Source organism: Brachycentrus maculatus, unplaced genomic scaffold (genome assembly GCF_059751285.1).
Source record: "Brachycentrus maculatus isolate JH-2025_06_01 unplaced genomic scaffold, ASM5975128v1 h1tg000216l, whole genome shotgun sequence".
Taxonomy (NCBI): Eukaryota; Metazoa; Arthropoda; class Insecta; order Trichoptera; family Brachycentridae; genus Brachycentrus; species Brachycentrus maculatus.
Window position 1 is genome coordinate 376060 of NW_028280967.1, and position 21949 is coordinate 398008.

The following is a 21949-nucleotide window of genomic DNA, read 5'->3' on the forward strand; positions in this document are numbered from 1 at the left end:
GGGTTTTATTTTTAAAATTTTTTTATAATGTTCTGTTCTTCTCACGTGGTCTCAATCCTGTGGATTGGTCTGCAGCAACAATTTATACTTCATAATCCATTGCTGTCGCTTGCGATGCCACATGGGCCTTTAATGTGGTAGTTTCCCTTTGCAAAAAAAGTTGTTTCTCCAAAGTATTTATTCTCTCCAGGGCATGAGGGCCCCCCTTACCTATATGGCCAGGTGAGGCACATATTGGGGGTCAGGTTATTCCGGCTAACATACGGTCCCTGTCTATATTATTGTCTATGTTATGTTAAAAATGTCGTAATTTTTTTTCCTTAACGGGTCCTGTTCAGACCATTTGAATGGATGATTTTGTCGACAATCTTTGCCAACTGCGTGGCGTTGGCCGTTTACACCCCGTACCCAAACAGTGATTCCAATGTCACCAATTCATATTTGGTAAGTTTATTTATTATTATTATGTGAAAATATACATTTTTATGTGACAAGTTCTCGAAACTGGTCTTCAAAAAGTGGTCTTATACAAGCGCTTTATTTTTATATTTAAATTTAATTATATTATTTTTATATCAAAGTTTTTCCATAAAGTTAATGCCTAATCAATAAAAACAAAATTACATCCAAAATTTTATATAGGTTTACATCCTTAAAAATACTAATTATCTCAATTCAGAAAAATGAAACTGAAAATATTCTATCTGCAGCTTATGCAACACCGTTTATCATTTCCCCACTTCAGCTCCAACTTGTAAGTTTATACCCTTTCCTACTTATGAGTGTGTTTACTCTTTATATTTAAAGTTACCATAATTTCACGTAATTCATGATTGAAAGTAGTCTAGCTACGGCTTATGCAACACCGCTTATCATGTCCCCACTTAGGCTCCAATGTGGTTAGTTTATAGCCTATTCCTACTTGTGAGTGGGTTTACTCTTTATGTTGAAAGTAACTCTTTCTTCTCCGTCTTATTCCTCATTGCTGAGGGTTGTGACCCTTGTGAAAGCAATGACTCTTCTCCACTTATCCCTTGACTGCGCTGTACGTAGCGCTCCAACCACCGAGGTGCCTGCTACTGTCATAACTTGATCGGTCCATCATGTGGGGATCTTCCTCTCCCTCTCTTCCGCTCCAGGCTACCGATCACAACCAGTCAGTTATTGATTATTGGCCTTTAAGTAGCGATTCCACTGAACCAATTTTGATATATGTTTGATTTTTCCTGTTTAATTAGAATGTTTTTGTTTGTGTCCGTTACAGGAAAAGATTGAATACATCTTCCTCGTGATATTCACGGCGGAATGTGTGATGAAGATTATAGCATACGGTTTTATAATGCATCAAGGTGCCTACTTACGAAACGGGTGGAATATTCTAGATTTTACTATAGTTGTCATAGGGTAAGTCCAAATGTTTTTCTTTGATTATTTTTATTGATTTTTATCTTGGTATCGCATCTCATAAGGTGTTAAACAGGGATGTGTTATGTCACCGTGGCTGTTTAATCTATACATAGATAATTGCATGAAAGACTGCATACTTACGAAACGGGTGGAATATTCTAGATTTTACTATAGTTGTCATCGGGTAAGTCCAAATGATTTTATTTGATTATTTTTACTGATTTTTATCTTGGTATCGCATCTCATAAGGTGTTAAACTGGGATGTGTTATGTCACCGTGGCTGTTTAATCTATACATAGATAATTGCATGAAAGACTGCATACTTACGAAACGGGTGGAATATTCTAGATTTTACTTTAGTTGTCATCGGGTAAGTCCAAATGATTTTATTTGATTATTTTTACTGATTTTTATCTTGGGATAGCATCTCACAAGGTGTTTAACAAGGATGTGTAATGTCACCGTGGCTGTTTAATCTATACATAGATAATTGCATGAAAGACTGCATACTTACGAAACGGGTGGAATATTCTAGATTTTACTATAGTTGTCATAGGGTAAGTCCAAATGATTTTATTTGACTATTTTTATTGATTTTTATCTTGGTATCGCATCTCATAAGGTGTTAAACAGGGATGTGTTATGTCACCATGGCTGTTTATTTTATACATGGATAGTTGCATAAAAAAACTGAAAGGTTTGATTCTGGAGCTAAAATGATCAGTTTTCAATTAAATTTCACTTGGTAAATACCACTATTTCTTAAAATCTATTGTGACACTTGTTTTGTTGCATTCCACATCAGTGGTATTTGTCAAGTGAAATTTAAATTAACGCGCTCTCCAATTCCGCGCTTGCCAGGCCGGCCATGAGTAATGAGCGTGTAAATGCGCTCTCGTTTGTGCCTGTCGCAAGCCAATATCAAATCCAATTGCAATATTTTTTCATAAGAATATATAGAAACATCTATTAGGAATTTCAAGAAATACTAAAATATTACAATTTACTTATATTATCAAAGTTACAGTCATCTTTTTAAAAGCTTTTACTTTTTTGTTGAAAAAAAATCGCGGCCTGCTGAGTGCGGCCATATTCATACCTTTCGGCATTGAAAGGGTTAAAAATGGATACATGTTACCACAAAATGACTGCTGAATAATAAATTAACCAAAATGATCAATTTGACTTTAAGTTGCCCTTTCTATGCTGAAGATAAAAATAATATGTTTGGATAATTTATTTAGAGCCATTTTCTTAAATTCTTCCTCAAGGGCGCTTATAGACGATACTATGCTTCCTGCTGATAGTAGAGAAGACTTGCAGACACTGTTGACAAAGGTATATTATGAGTGCAAGGAAAATGATTTGCTTTTGAATGTGCAGCAAATCCAAAATCATGGTTTTTGAAGAAGATTTGAGACCATTCCCAAGATTAAGGCAAATAAAACAAAGGATCTGAACGACATCATAAAAGAAGCGTTCCAGGACTGTTTCCAAAAGCGGAAACACCGTTGGGATAAGTGTGTGTATCGGGGAGGTGAATACTTTGAAGAGGAAACAGACATGTAACTTCTAAATAAAGTATATTTTGTTTTATGACGTCAGTCTACATATTAATTGAACATGCCAAATATACATGCAAATGTCCCAGTTGTGATGAAATGGATATCTTTCTAGCATATTTTTTTTCTACATTTATTTTACCGAATCCGCATATGGCGTCTGTGGTCTGTTTATATTTATTTTACCATATCGTGTGGAGTATATGGAGTCCACAAACTGTCTCCAGGCTTTTCTGTCGGCTGCCAACTCCCTTGCATCCTCCCAAGTCAAGTTCATGTCCCGAAGTTTAGATGAGAACTGCTGATGGATTGTCAGCAGTGGTCGTCCTGGGCGGCGCGAATTTGATGCCTTGTAAAAGAGGCAAGCTTGATGGCGGCTCTCGGAAGGCGTACAGAGTACATGACCTAACCAACTGAATGCCTTTTTTTTAAGGAATAACCCGCAAAGTGTATTTTAGAGGCTTGTCTACAGGTAGGATAGTAAGGATAGGGAAGGTTAAATGTGAAAAATACATCACAAACACCCAGACTAATTGAAAATAAATCTTTCTTGAATTCATTTTGCAATTGGCGGCAATCGAACCCGTGATGCCAGTTTCGCAGTCGAGCGTCTACCCAACTACGCCATGGCGCCTGTCTTGACGACAGTTTCGACCAACTGTGTCCTACGCCTTATCTCTTTATTCCTCATGAAGTCGAACCACAGCACGCCTAAAATTCTTCACAGACACCTATTCTCAAAGCTAAGTACACGGCTGCTCTTAGCCCTTGTAAGGTGCCATGTTTCACAGCAGTATAAGAGAATAAATGCAATGCGAGCATACGCATATATCGGTAGTGTAATGGCAAAAGGGTATATCTGTCAAATTTTTCATTTTCTAAGTTAGTTCCACAAAATTTCTAAAATAGTGTATTCCATAATCTAGCAAAAGGATATAGCTGTAGTTGCACTACTTATTTAGTTTTATTGAGATATGTACATATAAAAATACATAAAACAAATGAGTTATTTAATTCCACAAGTTTGTTTTTGCTCTCCTGTAAAACTTGGTCTGAGACAGATATACCCCTTTGCCTTTACACTACCGATATGTAAGTAGTGTTTTTTTTCTTTTTCAGTATGATAAGTACTGTGTTATCAAATATAATGAAGGAGGGTTTCGATGTGAAGGCGCTCAGGGCCTTCAGAGTGCTGCGACCACTCAGGCTTGTGTCTGGTGTCCCCAGTAAGTAATCATATTTTTTTGGTTTACAAAATTACTCTACAATTTTCCAAAGTACCTAAATTTCTAATCAATTTGGTATTTTTTATGTTTTTTAACACGTTGACCCTAATTACCATACTAATTACGGTCGTATACTAATCTAAACGCAAACCCAACTCCAATCTATACTATGTTTTCTTGGCATCTCTTGCTCTCTACCAAAAGTGAGCAAATATAATGCTTATAAGCGTCTCCCGCTCTCTACCAACAATATGTAAAAGACTCTTTTAAGTGATTCCCACAAACAATGTGTTAATAGCCTGAAATTACCTCTGCCTGTTATGCACAAGCATTTATCGCATATATATATATATATATATATATATATATATATATATATATATATATATTTTTAAAGAAAAATATTTGTGTTTTTATTATTTATACAAATATTTCAATTTCATACTATTTCTTTTAGCCTAAGCGGCTCATTATTAGAAATAGGTATCAAATTGTGGTAGAGTGGATTCGAGCCGAGAAACTCTGACTCAAGAGTCTGCAACACTTACCACAGGACCACAACCCGATACAATATTCTGTTTATATGTCTCAAAAATAATTAGTTTGTTATGTAACTCTCCTTCCTGCTAAATCAATCATTTTATATCATACCCTTTTTTAAATCTCTGAATGTATTTGAATAGTTTTATAACATAAATGTGGAATTGTTTAATTGTTTTTTTTTTAACGTAACTATTTTTTGTTATTGTAATGTAATATTTATTATTGTTAATGTAAGTATTGTTTATTATATAATTTTTTTTATATGTAAGCTGTACAATTCCAGAATAAATAAAATAAAATAAATAAATAAAATAAATATATAATCTTAAATAATTGAATATCAAAACCAATAGATTCTACTTCATTTAAGTGAGTCTGACTAGTTTGTAGTGTGATGGACAACCCTCCTCAGACACACTTCCCACGCAACTCACAAGCTAAGAAATGTGTTATTTTTAGGTTTACAGGTAGTTTTGAACTCAATATTACGCGCCATGGTGCCTTTATTCCACATTGCGCTGTTGGTGCTGTTTGTCATCATCATCTACGCCATCATCGGGCTCGAGCTGTTCTCGGGGAAGCTGCATAAAGCGTGCCACAACAACACCACAGGTAAGGACCATAACTCGTGTTATTCCTCAAGATCCCTCAAACAAATCACAAAAAGCACCACCCACTAAGACAACACACAAACAATACCCCGTAAATGGCTAGACTTCCATATTCTTCTTCATCTTTGATGAGATGTCAAAAAATAATATTAACGCACAAATAACTTTTTTTTTTTTTTTTTTAACCCTTATCCGCACCCCAATGGTGCATAGGGCACTGCGTCATATAAACGCAGAGTTATCTTGATCGTTTACACATGAAGGAAAGGTGATCAGCCCTCCGCTTCAGGTACCAGTCCAGGGTAATATTGAATAAATATTACAGTGAAAAAATCACTTATATTTATTTGACCCCCCCCTGGGAATCGAACCCGGGACCTCCAGAACGGTAGCCGAGCGTGCTGACCATTACACTAAGGAGGCGGACAACAAATAACTTATTTGCGTGAAAACAAATAACTTATTTGTTAAAAAAGATAAATATTTGTGTTTTTAATTTTAACAAAAATACTTGAATTTAATATTATTTTTTGACATCTCATCAAAGATGAAGATGAATATGGAAGTCTGGGCATTTACGGGGCTTACGACCGTCATAGGCTGGTTTAAGTGATCACTTTACACACGTGTAACATTCACCAATTCTACCCATTATTGACAACCACACTACTCAAATTCTTGGAAGTTCTATATATATGAACCAATTTAGAAACCTTGTTCATGAATCACTAAAACTTCACTAGAGACATCTATTGGTGAGATGTAAAGAAGCTTTTTATTAAGCAGAAACTCTTATATTAGTATGTGAGATCCGAATCCCGGATTATAATCACACACATGAGAAACGCCAGAAAATACCATTTTCATTTTTATTATTAAGCTTATAATTTGACCAGATAATTTATTTACAACATTATGAGTGTGTCCAAATACTTGTTCACAAAATCTGGATTATCTCCAATTACAGGAGTTAATATTCATCTTCATCTTTGATGAGATGTCAAAAAATAATATGAAAATAACTCCTGTAATTGGAGATAATCCAGATTTTGTGAACAAGTATTTGGACACACTCAAAATGTTGTAAACTTGAATTTAATACTATTTCTGGCCCTCCTGAACATTTTACGTTTTGTCAGTTGGTCACTTTCTCCTGTACAACTACGATATGTTGTTTTTATTATTTACAAACATATTTCAATATTATACTATTTCTGTGAGCCTAAGCGGCTCATTATTAGTAATAGGTATCAAATTGTGGTAGAGTGGATTCTGACTGAGAAACTCTGACTCAAGAGTCTGCGACACTAACCACGTGACCACAACCCGATACTTATAACACACTATAGGAAAAAAATATAAGATAGATAAAACCTCCCCCAAACCCTCATAATGTATAGAGGTGAAGCATGGAGTTAGCAAAAAAGGATGATAGTAGACCGAATGCAAGAACTACGATTTTTTTTATGTATTGCCAGTTTATTTTTCACTGATCAGTTTTTATTTGCTAAAACTAATTTCAGTGCATCATCTCCGTTCCCATCATTCACACTCCTTATTTCACCTTCAAATCACACTTCCTAAATATAAAGGTGGAGACTGACCGGAGCATTTCGTCGTAACATAACGTCGTAACATCGCTCGCGGCGAGCATCATCAAGCATCTCGGCTCGCTGTACTGACTGCCTGAATGCTCGCATCGTAACATATTACGTTACGACGAAATGCTCCGGTCAGTCTCCGCCTTAAACATTCTTGTACCAAACATTCATATCCGTGATAGTTCATACGGAACTGTCACGAGAGGTAGTATCATACATGATAAAAAAGGACATTGGTTACATAAACCTAAGTAGGACACAAAATGCCGAACCCTCTTCTAGTGGAACGGAAGATCTGCTGATGACAGTCAACAGTCCGCCTTCTCCCGAGGAGTGCAACGTGGTTTCCTTCCAGCAATGAGCAAATGCTGAGAAGTTCCTGTTTGGCCCACACTAGATTATCCCTCCTGTTCCCAACACAGATTCAAATAAAAACATATTTGATAAGCTAGAAGAAACAAAAATCCACTAAATGATCTATAAACCTTGTACATGATAAGCACGGTAAATAATAAATGCAATTCCCATTAAAAAAAAAAAAAATTAATATCGGCTTCTTTGAGACAGCTCATACTCTCTCATATCATGCTTCCCCTCCAATGTAACCTGTGTGTGTGCGTTCCAGGCAAGATAGTGGACGAGCCCCACCCCTGCGGGGACGAGGGCTTCAAGTGTGCGGAGAACGAGGTCTGCCGGCTGTACTGGGAGGGCCCCAACTTCGGCATCACCAACTTTGACAACTTTGGACTGAGCATGCTCACCGTGTTCCAGTGCATCACCCTGGAAGGCTGGACGGATGTCCTGTACTCGGTAATATATACATATTTTTTCTTCTTTTTAAATTCCATTATTTTTATCAACAACAAAAATACGCTAAAGGTAATATAGCAAGTGTACTTCTAGTACCGTTGGAATAGGTAGATGATTTCATATGTTTGCCTAGAATTTAGTGATTTTTCACTCTAATATTTATTTAATATGACCCTGGACTGGTACCTGAAGCGGAAGGCTGATCACCTTTCCTTCGTGTGTTTAACGATTAAGAAAACACTGCTTCTATACGACGTAGTGCCCTAAGCACCATTAGGGTGCGGATAAGGGTTAGAAGAAGAAGAAGATAAATTTTCAATCATGAATTATATGAAATTATAGTAACTTTGAACATAAAGAGTAAATCCACTCATGACTAGGATTGTTCTATAAAACTTAAAAAATTAAAGCCCAAGTAGGGTCACGATAAGCGGTGTTGCATAAGCCGTAGCTGGAATTCAGAGTCACTTGCTGTTAGGTAATTTTAAAAATCACATTAAAAAAATATATATGCCTCCGTGGTGTAATGGTCAGCGCGCTCGGCTACCATACTGGAGCTCCTGGGTTCGGTTTCCAGGGGGGGGGGGGTCAAATAAATTTAAGTGATTTTTCACTCTAATGTTTATTCTATAATACCCTGGACTGGTACCTGAAGCGGGGGGCTGATCACCTTTCTTTCATGTGTTAACGATCAAAAAAATACTGCGTTTATATGATGCAGTGGCCTATGCACCATTGGATGCGGATAAGGGTTTGAAGATGTTTTCTAGGGATGGAAAGGAGAGTGAATTCTCGGAAGACTCCCATGATTTTAGCATTAGAAATAGGCATTTCCAACGCTAGAATCATGGGTGTCTTTTTTTAATATGAAAATGTTGACGATTTAGGTACCATTTTTGGAATAAAGAGTTTAATTTTTTTTTTGCGTTGTAGTCCTTTGGCATTTGACCAGTGACATGTTAATTTACACTATTGCGATCCAACTGGACTAATTGTGAAACCATTTTTTTTTAGATACAAGATGCAATGGGCAACAGTTGGCAGTGGTTGTATTTTATCTCCATGGTGATTCTCGGTGCCTTTTTCGTCATGAACCTAATTCTTGGTGTGTTGTCCGGGTACGTCTATCTCGTTATAATTTATTTTGTACTTTAATTTTACCATAAGGATGCTGAGAAACAATACATATTGACTGGTATACTTTGACAAAAGTGCTGCCGCCGATATACCCACGATGACGAAAGTGTATTTTGGCGGTCGAGCTTGGAGGTTGTGTCGCAGTATGCGTGTTTCTAAAGTTCTGATTTGTCAATTATATTCACAAATAAACAAATTTCGTAGTCATACAGGAGAAAGTGACCGAGTGCATTGTTTTACAAAAACGTAATCATTGACTATTTGATATCTTACTAGCTTAATATTGATTGTTTTGAATATTGAAAGCATTAACTTTGTGGATCATATTGATATATTATTTCGAGAAATAAAAATACTTTGTGTTCTGATCCACTCACATGTGATGTGAGTGGATCAGAACACAAAGTACATATTTTTATTTCTCGAAATAATATATAATATTGATTGCCCTGAAAAAATCCCAAAGGATTTTAAACTTGGAAGTATAATATATTGACTTGTTAAAAATGACTAACTGCATTGATGTTTATTTTCTTGCCAAGCAAAAGTGAATTAAATGACCCTCCTGAGCATTTTACGTTTTGGTAGTTGGTCACTTTCTCCTGTACGACTATGATTTGTCTAATTTTATGTGAAAAATGAAAATACGTTGTTTGTTAAAACCTATAGTTTTTTTTTGTTATGATGTCCAATTTGTCAATGATATTTGACCTAATTTGTCTTATTTTATGTGAAAAATAAAAATACGTTGTTTTTTAAAACCTATATATAGTTTTATCTGTTATGATGTCCAATTTGTCAAAGATATTTACTAATAAACTAATTTGTCTAATTTTTACTGAAAAAAAAATTTTGTTCGTTAAAACCTATACTTTTATCTGTTATGATGTCCAATTCGTCAATAATATTCACAAAAAAACTAATTTGTCTAATTTGTACTGAAAAAATTTTTTTGTTTGTAAACCCTATACTTTTATCTGTTATGATGTCCAATTCGTCAATGATATTCACAAATCAACAAATTTGTCTAATTTTATGTGGAAAATGAAAATACTTTGTTAAAACCTATAGTTTTATCTGTTATGATGTCAGATTCATTCGATAGTGATGTTGATGGCAATCGTCAAACATTGCTAGAAAATGTTTGATATACTCAAAATAAGTGATAGTGACAATGAAATTATAATGTTTACCAATTGGAGGATGCGTATCGATAGTGAAAATTCTGAAGATGAGCCAATTTTAAACGATCTTGACACATTCATGTGATTGAAAAAATTCTCTATTTTTTTTTCTCAATATATATTTTTTCTATTTGAGTAGTTTAATATTCCTCCACCAATTCCCGAAAGAAATACTAAAGTCAGTCAATATTTGAGAAAAATACTATTGATTTTGTACACACCTAATGAAAAGGACACATCGCTCACTCCTTTCAAGAACGTCATAAATCAAAAATCGTCAATTTTTAGCTTTGCATGTTTTTGGAATGCCCAGAAAATGTACTATATCCCAGCAAAAGAGGCAAATTTTAAACTTAATATTTACCCGCTACAGAGCAGAAAGTGTTGTTTTTGCATTTTCAAAAAAAGGTATTGTTTAATTATTTTTTTAAATATACTAAATATTTTTCAAATGGAGAAAAAACCTTCATGTTTCACCTTAAAAGATCTGTTGTACAGTAAAAATTTCAGTAAATGGCTTGATATTTATTTTTAATATATTTTATTATATTTTTCAACATTTAAAACGTTCTCCTGAAAAATCAAGTTTTTTTGATTTATGACGTTCTTGAAAGGAGTGAGCGACATGTAAGAAAAAATATCAGCGCTAAAACCGTACAAAATTTTGATCTTCAATTGCTCGTGTTCTTTTGAGAATATTTTCTGTTATCTACTGAATGGAGTAAAAAAATGCAAATTTGCCCATTTCTCATAAACTTTTGTCTGTTCCAGAGAGTTCTCAAAAGAAAGAGAGAAGGCCAAAGCTCGCGGTGACTTCCAGAAGCTGAGGGAGAAGCAGCAGATAGAAGAGGACCTGAGAGGATATCTGGACTGGATAACGCAAGCGGAAGACATTGAGCCGGAGAAAGATGACAGACAGAATAATCAGGATGGTAAGATGGAAATATTTATAAAATTTATATTATTTTTTGATATCTCATCAAAGATGAAGAAGAATATGGAAGTCTGGGCATTTACGGGGCTTACGACCGTCATAGGCTGGTTTAAGCGATCACTTTACACACGTGTAACATTCACCAATTCTACCCATTATTGACAACCACACTACTCAAATTCTATTACTACTCACACTATTCAAATGTTGTAAATAAATTATCTGGTCAAATTATAAGCTTAATAATAAAAATGAAAATGGTATTTTCTGGCGTTTCTCATGTCGCTCACTCCTTTCAAGAACGTCATAAATCAAAAATCGTCAATTTTCAGTTGTGCATGTTTTCGGAATGCCCAGAAAATGTACTATATCCCAGCAAAACCGGAATATTTTTAACTTAATATTTACCCGCTACAGGGCAGAAAGTGTTGTTTTTGCCTTTTGAAGAAAATGTATTGTTTAATTATTTTTTTAAATATACTAAATATTTTTCAAATGGAGAAAAAACATTCAGGTTTTACCTAAAAAGATCTGTTACACAGTAAAAAGTTCAATAAGTGGCTTGATATTTATTTTTAATACATTGTATTATATTTTTAAACTTTAAAACGTTCTCCTGAAAAATCAAGTTTTTTGATTTATGACGTTCTTGAAAGGAGTGAGCGATGTGTGTGATTATAATCCAGGATTCGGATCTCACATACTAATATAAGAGTTTCTGCTTAATAAAAAGCTTCTTTACTTCTCACCAATAGATGTCTCTAGTGAAGTTCTAGTGATTCATGAACAAGGTTTCTAAATTGGTTCATATATATAGAACTTCCAAGAATTTGAGTAGTGTGGTTGTCAATAATGGGTAGAATTGGTGAATGTTACACGTGTGTAAAGTGATCACTTAAACCAGCCTATGACGGTCGTAAGCCCCGTAAATGCCCAGACTTCCATATTCTTCTTCATCTTTGATGAGATATCAAAAAATAATATGAAAATAACTCCTGTAATTGGAGATAATCCAGATTTTGTGAACAAGTATTTGGACACACTCAAAATGTTGTTTATAAAATTTATTTACTATTTCTTATTCCTTTTTTTTACAATACTGTAATATAATTTTTTACAATATCATATTTTTGATGAACGCCTCACTAAGCATAGCCCGTGACGAGACATTCATTTACAAGTATCATATAAAATTTGAATGCAGAGGTAATCATAAAGTACAATCAGGGTAATTGTAAAAAAAAACATTACTAAAATCTGATGTAAGAAAAAAAATGCGCATTGAACCAACAAAAATTATTAATTAGGACACATAAATCAAACAATATTACCAATTTTAACTAAAAAAAAAACTAACTAACCATCACGCCGCTTCCGCAGGGGTAGGCAGAGCGAATAGAGCGCCACACCACTCTGTCCTTGCAAACATTCTTCGCCTCTTCCACGTTCATGCATCTCCGCATACATACCCGCCGATTGTTACGCTGATTTATTATTATTATTATTTTTTTTTTACCAATTTTATCTGATATAAAACCAATGTATCAATGACCACTGCGAGATTTGAGTTTCTTGTAATTACAGAAACATTTCCACATGTCCGCCTCCATAGTTTAGCGCACTAGGCTACCATGCTGGAGGTCCCGGGCTCGATTCCCAAGAGGGTCAAAATAAATATTAGTGATTTTTCAGTCTAATATTAATTTAATATGACCCTGGACTGGTACCCGACCGAGTTTCTCCAGGGTATGCTTGGCCACAATAGTTTAGAGACTAGAAGGTATGTGTATTTGATCACGCATTTTTTTCTATTATTGCGTGGTTTGATCGATAATCCTAAAATTATCCAGAGCATTGGTCTGTATGTTCCCGATATTTACCTAAGACAGCGTCGGCATAGATTGTTTCACATTCCTATACACAGGACCAACCTGCCGATGGTTATGCCTGTAGGAAGAGCTACCGCTATGTTGAACAATATCACATTGGATATTGATCTGTTCCGTGTGTCCGATGGAGTTTTCCGAAGCGGGATTCTTCTACACATTTAACAAGAGTCTTCTTGCTTACTTTTTAATTTGTTTTTTTAATGTATACGCCTTAAATGTTAGTTTGTAATGTATATATTAATTATTGAATAAATTGAAATTGAAATTACACAACAGAGGCGGACATCTACTAGCGACATGTATTACGTCTTTCCTTGTTTACCTATAATTTTTTCTTGTTTATCACCTTTCCTTGTTTACCTTGTTTGAACTCTTTTTTCCGTTCCAGGTAAGGTACAGAACGTCGGCGACTCCTCGGACGGGTTAGGTCCAGATGGGGAGGTCCTGCAGGAATCATGTTTCAAGCTGTGGAAGAAAGATCTAGACAAGGTGAACAGAAGATTGAGGAGGTCGTGCCGCAAGGCCGTCAAGTCGCAAGCCTTCTACTGGCTCATCATCGTACTGGTGTTTCTCAATACCGGAGTGCTGGCTTCGGAACACTATCTGTAAGCATTCATCTATACTTTTGACTAGCTTTAAATTACCATATTCTCCGTCTTGCTCCTCATTACTGAGGGTTGTGAACCTTGTGGAAACAATGACTCTTCTCCAGTTATACTTTGACTGCGCTGCACGTAGCTCTCCAACCACCGAGGTGCCTGCTGCTGCCTGAACTTGATAGGTCCACCGTGTGGAGGATCTTCCTCTCCCTCTCTTTCCCTCCAGGCTACCAATCACAACCAGTCGTTCCAGGCTATACTGATTGCCACACGCAACATATCCAAAAAGCTGAAGAATCCGTCGTGTACGGACACTGGCCAGAGTCCAACCATCCTAGTGTAACTCCTGACGAATGGACTCGTTGGTGGGTCTAGCTGTCCATGGGATTCGCAGCATTTGCCTCCAACACCACATTTCAAATGTGTAAATTTTTTCTCGTTTTAATTGATTTTATGGTATGTTTCATTAGCAAAAAGAAAAATGGAATGGACCAAACACCTGATAAGCTTTATACTGGTATTGTTACTCACACCCCGGTCTTTCCAGATTTTGTCTAGCACTTATGGCGATAGCGATACAACGTCTGATCTCTCCTTCGCAAGTTCCTTCATTACTAATTTGAGAAATAATTTAAATTAACATCAGGTTATTAATTGTTACGTTAAATGATATTTGTTTTTTGCAGTCAGCCGGTTTGGTTGGACAACTTTCAAGAGTACACCAACACGTTCTTCGTAGCTTTATTCACATTGGAAATGATGTTGAAAATGTACAGTTTAGGTTTTCAGGTTAGTATCCTTATTGTCCTTTATTGTTTAAGCTTGAGGGATCCAATCAATATCTTATATCGCTCACTCCTTTCAAGAACGTCATGAATCAAAAATCGTCAATTTTCAGTTGTGCATTTTTTCGGAATGCCCAGAAAATGTACTATATCCCAGCAAAAGCGGCATATTTTTAACTTAATATTTACCCGCTACAGGGCAGAAAGTGTTGTTTTTGCATTTTGAAGAAAAGTTATTTTTTAATCATTTTTTTAAAATATACTTAATATTTTTCAAATGGAGAAAAAACCTTCAGGTTTGACCTAAAAAGATCTGTTGCACAGTAAAAAGTTCAGTAGTAGCTTGATATTTATTTTTAATACATTGTGTTATATTTTTAAACTTTAAAAACATTCTCCTGAAAAATCAAGTTTTTTGATTTATGACGTTCTTGAAAGGAGTGAGCGATATATTACCAAGAATTGGGCCTATATTAATACTCAATTACATCAAGAGTCTCTGTACACAAAACTGTATCTGAAAGGTGAGTTTTTTTAATTTAATTTTTTACTTTTTCTATATTTTTTTATCACAGTCAGTGCTATAAACAGCATATTTTCCTGAATAAAAAATTATTTATACCAATAGACAAGTTTTATATGAAAATAATCCATGTTTTATTTCATGGGTTTTCTTCGACAGAGTCATTACAACGCCATACAAACATAGTTTTAATTTAATTTAAATATCTATATATAACAGAAAAATTATCTGAAGTGTGGTATAAGTGTTTAAATACAACCGCAGGTGATTATACAAGTGCCATTTTAGAAATAAATTTCAACGGGCTTTAGTTATTCTGGAGGTCCCGGGTTCGATTCCCAGGGGGGTCAAATAAATATTAGTGTTTTTTTCACTGTAATATTTATTCAATATTACCCTGGACTGGTACCTGAAGCGGAGGGCTGATCACTTTTCCTTTATGTGTAAACGATCAAGATAACACTGCGTTTATATGACGCAGTGCCCTATGCACCATTGGGGTGCGGATAAGGGTTTTATAATTATTATTATTATTAGTTATAAGTTTTTTTTTCGACATCTCAACATAGGTGAAGAAGAATATGGAAGTTTGGGCATTTACGGGACTAACGACCGTCACAGGCTTGTTTAAGTGATACATAGGTGTAGCATTCACCAGTTCTAGCCATGATTGACAACCACACTACTCAAATTCTTGGAACTTCTAGATATACTGATCAAACTCGAAAAATAGTGTTTGAATTCACCAGAATTTTACTGGAGACATCTATTGTGGGATGAGAGAAGCTTCTTATTAAGCAGAAACTCTTTCATTTTCTTTTCAACTCTTAAGTTATTTTGTCCGCCTCCGTGGTGTGATGGTTAGCGTGTTTAGCTACCGTGCTGGAGGTCCCGGGTTCGATTCCCAAGTAGGAGTGAAAATAAATATTAGCGATTTTATACTCTAATATTTACTTAATATTACCCTGGACTGGTCCCTGAAGCCCAGTAGTGATCACCTTGCCTTATGATAGTAACAATCAAGATAACACTGCGTCAAAACGATGCAGTGCCCTATGTACCATCGGGCGCGGATAAGGGTTAGAAGAAGTCATAATTGAGGCCGTTCATGTATGCCCATACTCCTTTGAGGAAAGTTTTGTTTAGAGGAATTGAGTAATTTTAACGCTTATTTTATATGTTCCAGGGTTATTTTGTATCACTGTTCAATCGATTTGACTGCTTCGTGGTGATAGGCTCTATTGGGGAGATGGTCCTTACCAACACCAAGGTGATGCCACCACTCGGTGTCTCTGTATTGCGCTGCGTTAGACTTCTGAGGGTCTTCAAAGTCACCAAGTAAGTATGATTTTTGACACCAGATATCTATACTTTCGGACTCCGAGAAGGTGAAGCTCCTACCACCAAGACAGGTCTAAATTTACATGACTCATGTAGGTCTTGGCAGTGAGCTGTAATACAAAGGGAGGTCACAATAGACCTAATATGGTCGCAGTGACATAAGGGATGCAAGATCCCTTGACCCCAAAAAAAATCCATTCTTTAATTTTTTTGTGAAAAGGAATATCCCCCAAAGTGTCACGGTTTTGATTCCCGACGATTGTAAAATAAATTCAAGAAAGTTATTTTCAATAGGTCTGGGTGTTTGCAATGTATTTTTCACATCTGCCTTCCCTATCCTTACTTTCCTACATGCAGACATGCCTCTCTTGCTAAGCGGGATCAGACCCCCAGGAAGACCACCTAAACGATGGAAGGATAGCTGGTCTTCCACATCCAAGGAGCGGACCGGAGAATGACAGTCCTAAAAATGCGAGAGGAAAATATGCGACATCGAAGATGTCGTTAGGTAAGGAAGGCAACGAAGGAGACAATGGTATGCGCATGTGAGGAGAATGGAACCATCCGGACTCCCCCACATCGCACTGTACGGCCAACCCCATGGTAGACGACTCACGGGCAGACCACCAAATAGATGGGTCGATAGCTGGGAATCGACGTCGCAGGAGGCTAATCCCTCTTAAAAACAGGCCGCAAGGCCTAAAATAAGAAGAAGAAGTCCTAAACAAAAAAAAAGAAGAAGAAGATAAGCCTCTAAAAATAGAGGCTTTGTTGGTTATTTCTTTAAAACTAAAGTATTTGGACACTCTTAAAATTTTGTGAAACTTCATCGGAATGAGAGATTTTGATGTGCACTTTTGTCCTAGGTACTGGAGATCTCTGTCCAACTTGGTGGCCTCCCTGCTGAACTCCATCCAGTCCATCGCTTCCCTTTTGCTGCTGCTCTTCCTGTTCATTGTGATATTCGCCCTGTTGGGAATGCAAGTGTTTGGAGGGAAGTTCAACTTTGACTCCACGCAGGACAAGTCAAGGTCCAACTTTGACAGCTTTTGGCAAGCTCTGCTAACTGTCTTTCAAGTAAGTTCTATTTTGTACTATCAGAAATTGGACTGTATGATTCCCCAGTCTGCAGATGTTGTATGGAGGATAGCGAAACACCCATCCACATTCTCCATTACTGTGACACACTCGCTCACAATCGAAGTCACATCCTCGGAGGGCCACTACTAGACTCTGAGAAGGTGAAGCTCCTACCACCAAGACATTTCTCGCGTAGGTCTTGAGAGTGAGCTATGACACAGTGGGAGGTCACAATAGGCCCAATAAGGGATGCAAGATCCCTTGACTTCTAATATAAAAGTTCTATTTTGAAATAGACAGGTCTAAAAATTTCAGTCATAATACTCTCATGCCCCGTACGAAGCCACGAACCCTCAGATTCCCAATAAGAAATATGTTTGCTTGACTAACCTTGACCTAAGAAAGGGATTTAAATTCCTTCTTAAACAATGTTTCACTCGATAACTTGAGAGTCTTCTTATTCTTCTTCTTCTTCTTTTTGTAGATCCTAGGGATCTGTTTGTGCCTCTGCATGTCGCTCTTAGGATGTCGAATCCCAGCTGTCTTTCCATCTTTTCGGAGGTCTGCCTGGGCGTCTGCGTCCTTCAGGGTTGCCTTGGAGGGCGATACGTGGAAGTCTGTCTTCTGACATTCTGTTTATATGTTCCTTCCAGTATCGCCTTCGTTGTCGTCCCCACCTCACGATATCCTCCGTCTTACACATGCTTCGAATGTCGGTATTTCTTACTTGGTCTCGCAATGTGTTTCCGGTTATGGATCGGAGAGTCTTCATTTCGGAGGTTTGAAGTCGAGATTTTGTTCTGGAGGTATCTGCTCTTGCCTCAATCCTATAAGTGGCTATTGGTCGAACACATGTTTTGTATATTTTCATTTTATGTAATCTTTATCATGTTTTTTGTAATCTTTAAAGGAAAAACTAACTAACCATCATGCAGCTTCTTCGGAGGGGTAGGCAGAGAAAATATATTGCCATTCTTTCTTCACTTTATCAGTAATGTTTATCTCAGCCTTGCATTCTTTCCTTATATCACCATTCGAACGTCTATCATACATCGTTCTGCCACATTAACTTTGACATACTTTTACTGTATTTTACTGGCTGTTGGGAGGGTTCTAGGATAGGTTGTGAGTCAAAGTAAGCTGAACAAGGGTTGCCATATTAAAACAATTAGGTCTAAATACTTATTTTATGCCAAAAATGCCAAACTAGTTTTGTCTCCCTCTTAAGCTAATGTGTTTATATTTTTAGATACTAACGGGTGAAGATTGGAATGCGGTTATGTACGTGGGCATACAAGCCTATGGAGGTGTGGCAACATTTGGTGTACTAGCCTGCATTTATTTCATCATTCTCTTCATCTGCGGCAACTGTATCCTTATCAAGTCAAAATATATTATTATCTTGAAAAACAAAATAAACTAAATACATAGGCATAACCTTAAACATTATCAAATGTACTAGACATGTCCTTGGCATTGTTGAGTGTATTGGACATGTCTTTGAACATTATCAAATACATTAACAGTATTGAGTGTTTCGGACAAGTTCATGAACATTATCAAATAAATTTGACATGTCCTTGAACATTGTCATACAAATTTGACATGTTCTTGCGCTATTTTCTTTGTTTCTTACCTAAATTTAATACAACCTTAACCTAAAAATACCAGATATCCTGCTAAATGTGTTCTTGGCTATCGCTGTGGACAATCTCGCCGATGCAGAGTCACTGACGGCCATCGAGAAAGAGGCAGAAGAAGCCGAGGTATTTTGTAGTCTCAAAACAACAGGGGTTCATCTTTGCCTCACTGACCTGAACCATTGCTATTCTTAAGTCATGATTTGGCAACATTTTGAGTTTAACTGTTTCAATTAAAATATAGCAAAGGTTTACTGAAAACCCTTAATTTAGATTTTGGTGAGGGAAATTGACAGTGATGTCATCAGCTTTTTATTTATTTTAATATGAGTTATTAGTATAAAATGCACCTGAATTTTGGAGGCAATTTTTGATGAAACAGTGTGACTTATAGTCTGTGAAAATATGGTAATTCACCCTTTATTAACACATTGTTTGCTGGAAACGCTGGAAAGTGTCTTTTATATACTATTAGTAGAGAGTGGGAGACGCTTATAAGCGTTCTATTTGCTTACTTTTGATAGAGCGCAGAGATGCCAAAAATATTTGATAGATTGGAATTAGGTTTGCGGTTACTTGTGATTATTAAACGACCGTAATTAGCATAGGAATTAAGGTCGGGGTTGATAAAACAAACAGCCTGATAACAATGTGCTAATTTTTTCTTACAGTATGTATGCACATTGGTGGGTTTATAATCAATATTATCTTTTCTTTTTTTAATCTTAGATATTTTATAAAAATGACAATGCAACATTGATTTCATTTTGTTTTGTCATGACATGATTTTTGTGAACACAGGATGATGCGAAAAAATCGCACAGTCCAACACCAATTGGAGCAGGGGAAGATGCCAGAGATATCAACAGGGATACTGACGAAGAATACGCTAACGAGGATATGTATGATACTGAGAAGTAAGTTGTTTTATAATATTTTTACCATTAGAGTGTTGAGAATTGGTATATCAACTCGTATTCGTATAGGCAGTACAGCGAGCCGAGCTGCTCGCCGGTCCTTCTGATTCTGATCTTTTTTTTCTTCATCTGGAGTAAGCTGTAATTTATTAAAATCACAGAACCAAAGATCACGTCTTCGTCGTCCGACATTTTAACTACGAATACAAAGATTCAAACAGATTTTAAATTATTGATTCTACACAAATTTAAAACAGATTTCTAGACTGTAACTCAGATTTTTTTGGTTTGGCATATTGCATCACTGAGCACAAGGCCACAAGCCAGCAGTTGTGTTCTAAACGAGCACTGATCGCAGTCAGTCGGCAATGCCGTAACGTAACATGCTCGCCGCGAGTGTGATGTTACGATTTTACGTTACTGCGAAATGTTCCAGTCAGTCTCCACCATTACTTACAGCTCTGAGCACATTTATGCAGTTCTGAATACATTTACATTATAATGACATTTCTGTACTGATAATTCTAAATACATTTTACAAAATTAAATATTATTATAACCCTTATCCGCACCCAATGGTGCATAGGTCACTGCATCGAATTGACGCAGTGTTATCTTGATCATTACTTACATGAAGGCAAGGTGATCACTCTTGCGCTTCAGGAACCAGTCCAGGGTAATATTAAATAAATATTACGGTGTAAAATCACTAATATTTATTTTCACCCCCCCTGGGAATCGAACCCGGGACCTCCAGTACGGTAGCTAAACACGCTGACCATTACACCACGGAGGCGGACAAAATTAAATAACTTAGTTTTAACCACTTTTTTATTAAAACAATTTTACCTACCGGTTTTGACAAGAACCTTGTCATAATCGGGCTTTATTTTGATTAAAAAACATTAAAAAATACTCTTACCAAAAACTTCCACACACTCAATAAAAAAATATAAAAAAATTGATAGGTTAAATTTTATTAGTAAAAAAGTGGTTAAAACTAAGTTATTTCATTTTATGAAGTTTATAAAATGTGCCACAAAGTATCTGCGGAAAACATTCAAGAACTGAACATATTTATTTAGTTGTGAATACATTAGCATTATGATGAAATTTACAGTTCTGAACACAATCATATAGTTGCGAATACATTTACATAATGATGACATTCACAGTTCTGAACATGACGAGTATGATGAAACTGGTTCAGAGAGAATGGTGCCTTTAGATGAGGATGAAGAGCCCTTGGATGAAGAGGAATTGGAAGAAAACAACGACGACCAAGGTAATATGACCATTTAATTCAATGAAATTAAAAAAAAATTATTTAATTTATACTTTATCTCAATAAACATATACATTCATATCGCTCATTCCTTTCAACAACGTCATATATCAAAAATAGTCAATTTTCAGTTGTGTATGTTTTCGGAGTGCCCAGAAAATGTACTATATCCCAGCAAAAGCGGCATATTTTTAACTTAATATTTACCCGCTACAGGGCAGAAAGTGTTTTTTTTTTGCATTTTAAAGAAGAGGTATTGTTTTATTATTTTTTTTTAAATTCAAACCCTTATCCACACCCCAATGGTGCATAGGGCACTGCATTATATAAACACAGTGTTATCTTGATCGTTAACACACGAAGGAAAGGTGATCAGTCCTCCGCTTTAGGTACCAGTCCAGGGTAATATTGAGTAAATATTAGAGTGAAAAAATCACTTATATTTATTTGACCCCCCCTGGGAATCGAACCCGGGACCTCCAGAATGGTAGCCGACCGTGCTGACCATTACACTACGGAGGCGGACAGAATTTTTTTATTATTATTTTTAATTAACTAAATATTTTTAAAATGGAGAAAAAAACATTCATGTTTTACCTAAAAATATCTGTGGCACAGTAAAAAGTTCAATAAGTGGCTTGATATTTATTTTAAATACATTTGATTATGTTTTTAAACATTAAAAACGATCTCCTGAAAAATCAAGTTTTTTTGATATATGACGTTGTTGAAAGGAGTGAGCGATATCTCAATTCAAACAAACAAAAATATTTTGAAATGGAGTGTCATGTTCATTGATACTTGCTTAGATTGTACTTATCTAAACTGAGCACCTTAATTAGCTGAATCAGTTCCATATCAGACTTTCTAGTTT

The 21949-nt window shown here is 35.9% G+C and overlaps 1 protein-coding gene across 1 annotated transcript in view; it reads left to right on the forward strand.

Annotated features, from left to right (window-relative positions):
* Window positions 1-21949, forward strand: part of Ca-alpha1D (Ca[2+]-channel protein alpha[[1]] subunit D) — a 132995-nt gene that overhangs the window by 2247 nt on the left and 108799 nt on the right. Inside the window, exons 2-16 of the mRNA XM_088264161.1 lie at window positions 339-444; window positions 1265-1404; window positions 4090-4196; window positions 5199-5351; window positions 7577-7761; window positions 8776-8879; window positions 10854-11014; window positions 13294-13510; window positions 14191-14293; window positions 15999-16150; window positions 17020-17230; window positions 18483-18603; window positions 18905-18999; window positions 19675-19790; window positions 20966-21075. Of these exons, the coding sequence (XP_088120287.1) occupies window positions 339-444; window positions 1265-1404; window positions 4090-4196; window positions 5199-5351; window positions 7577-7761; window positions 8776-8879; window positions 10854-11014; window positions 13294-13510; window positions 14191-14293; window positions 15999-16150; window positions 17020-17230; window positions 18483-18603; window positions 18905-18999; window positions 19675-19790; window positions 20966-21075 (2081 nt within the window). The remainder of the gene's footprint in view (window positions 1-338; window positions 445-1264; window positions 1405-4089; window positions 4197-5198; window positions 5352-7576; window positions 7762-8775; window positions 8880-10853; window positions 11015-13293; window positions 13511-14190; window positions 14294-15998; window positions 16151-17019; window positions 17231-18482; window positions 18604-18904; window positions 19000-19674; window positions 19791-20965; window positions 21076-21949) is intronic.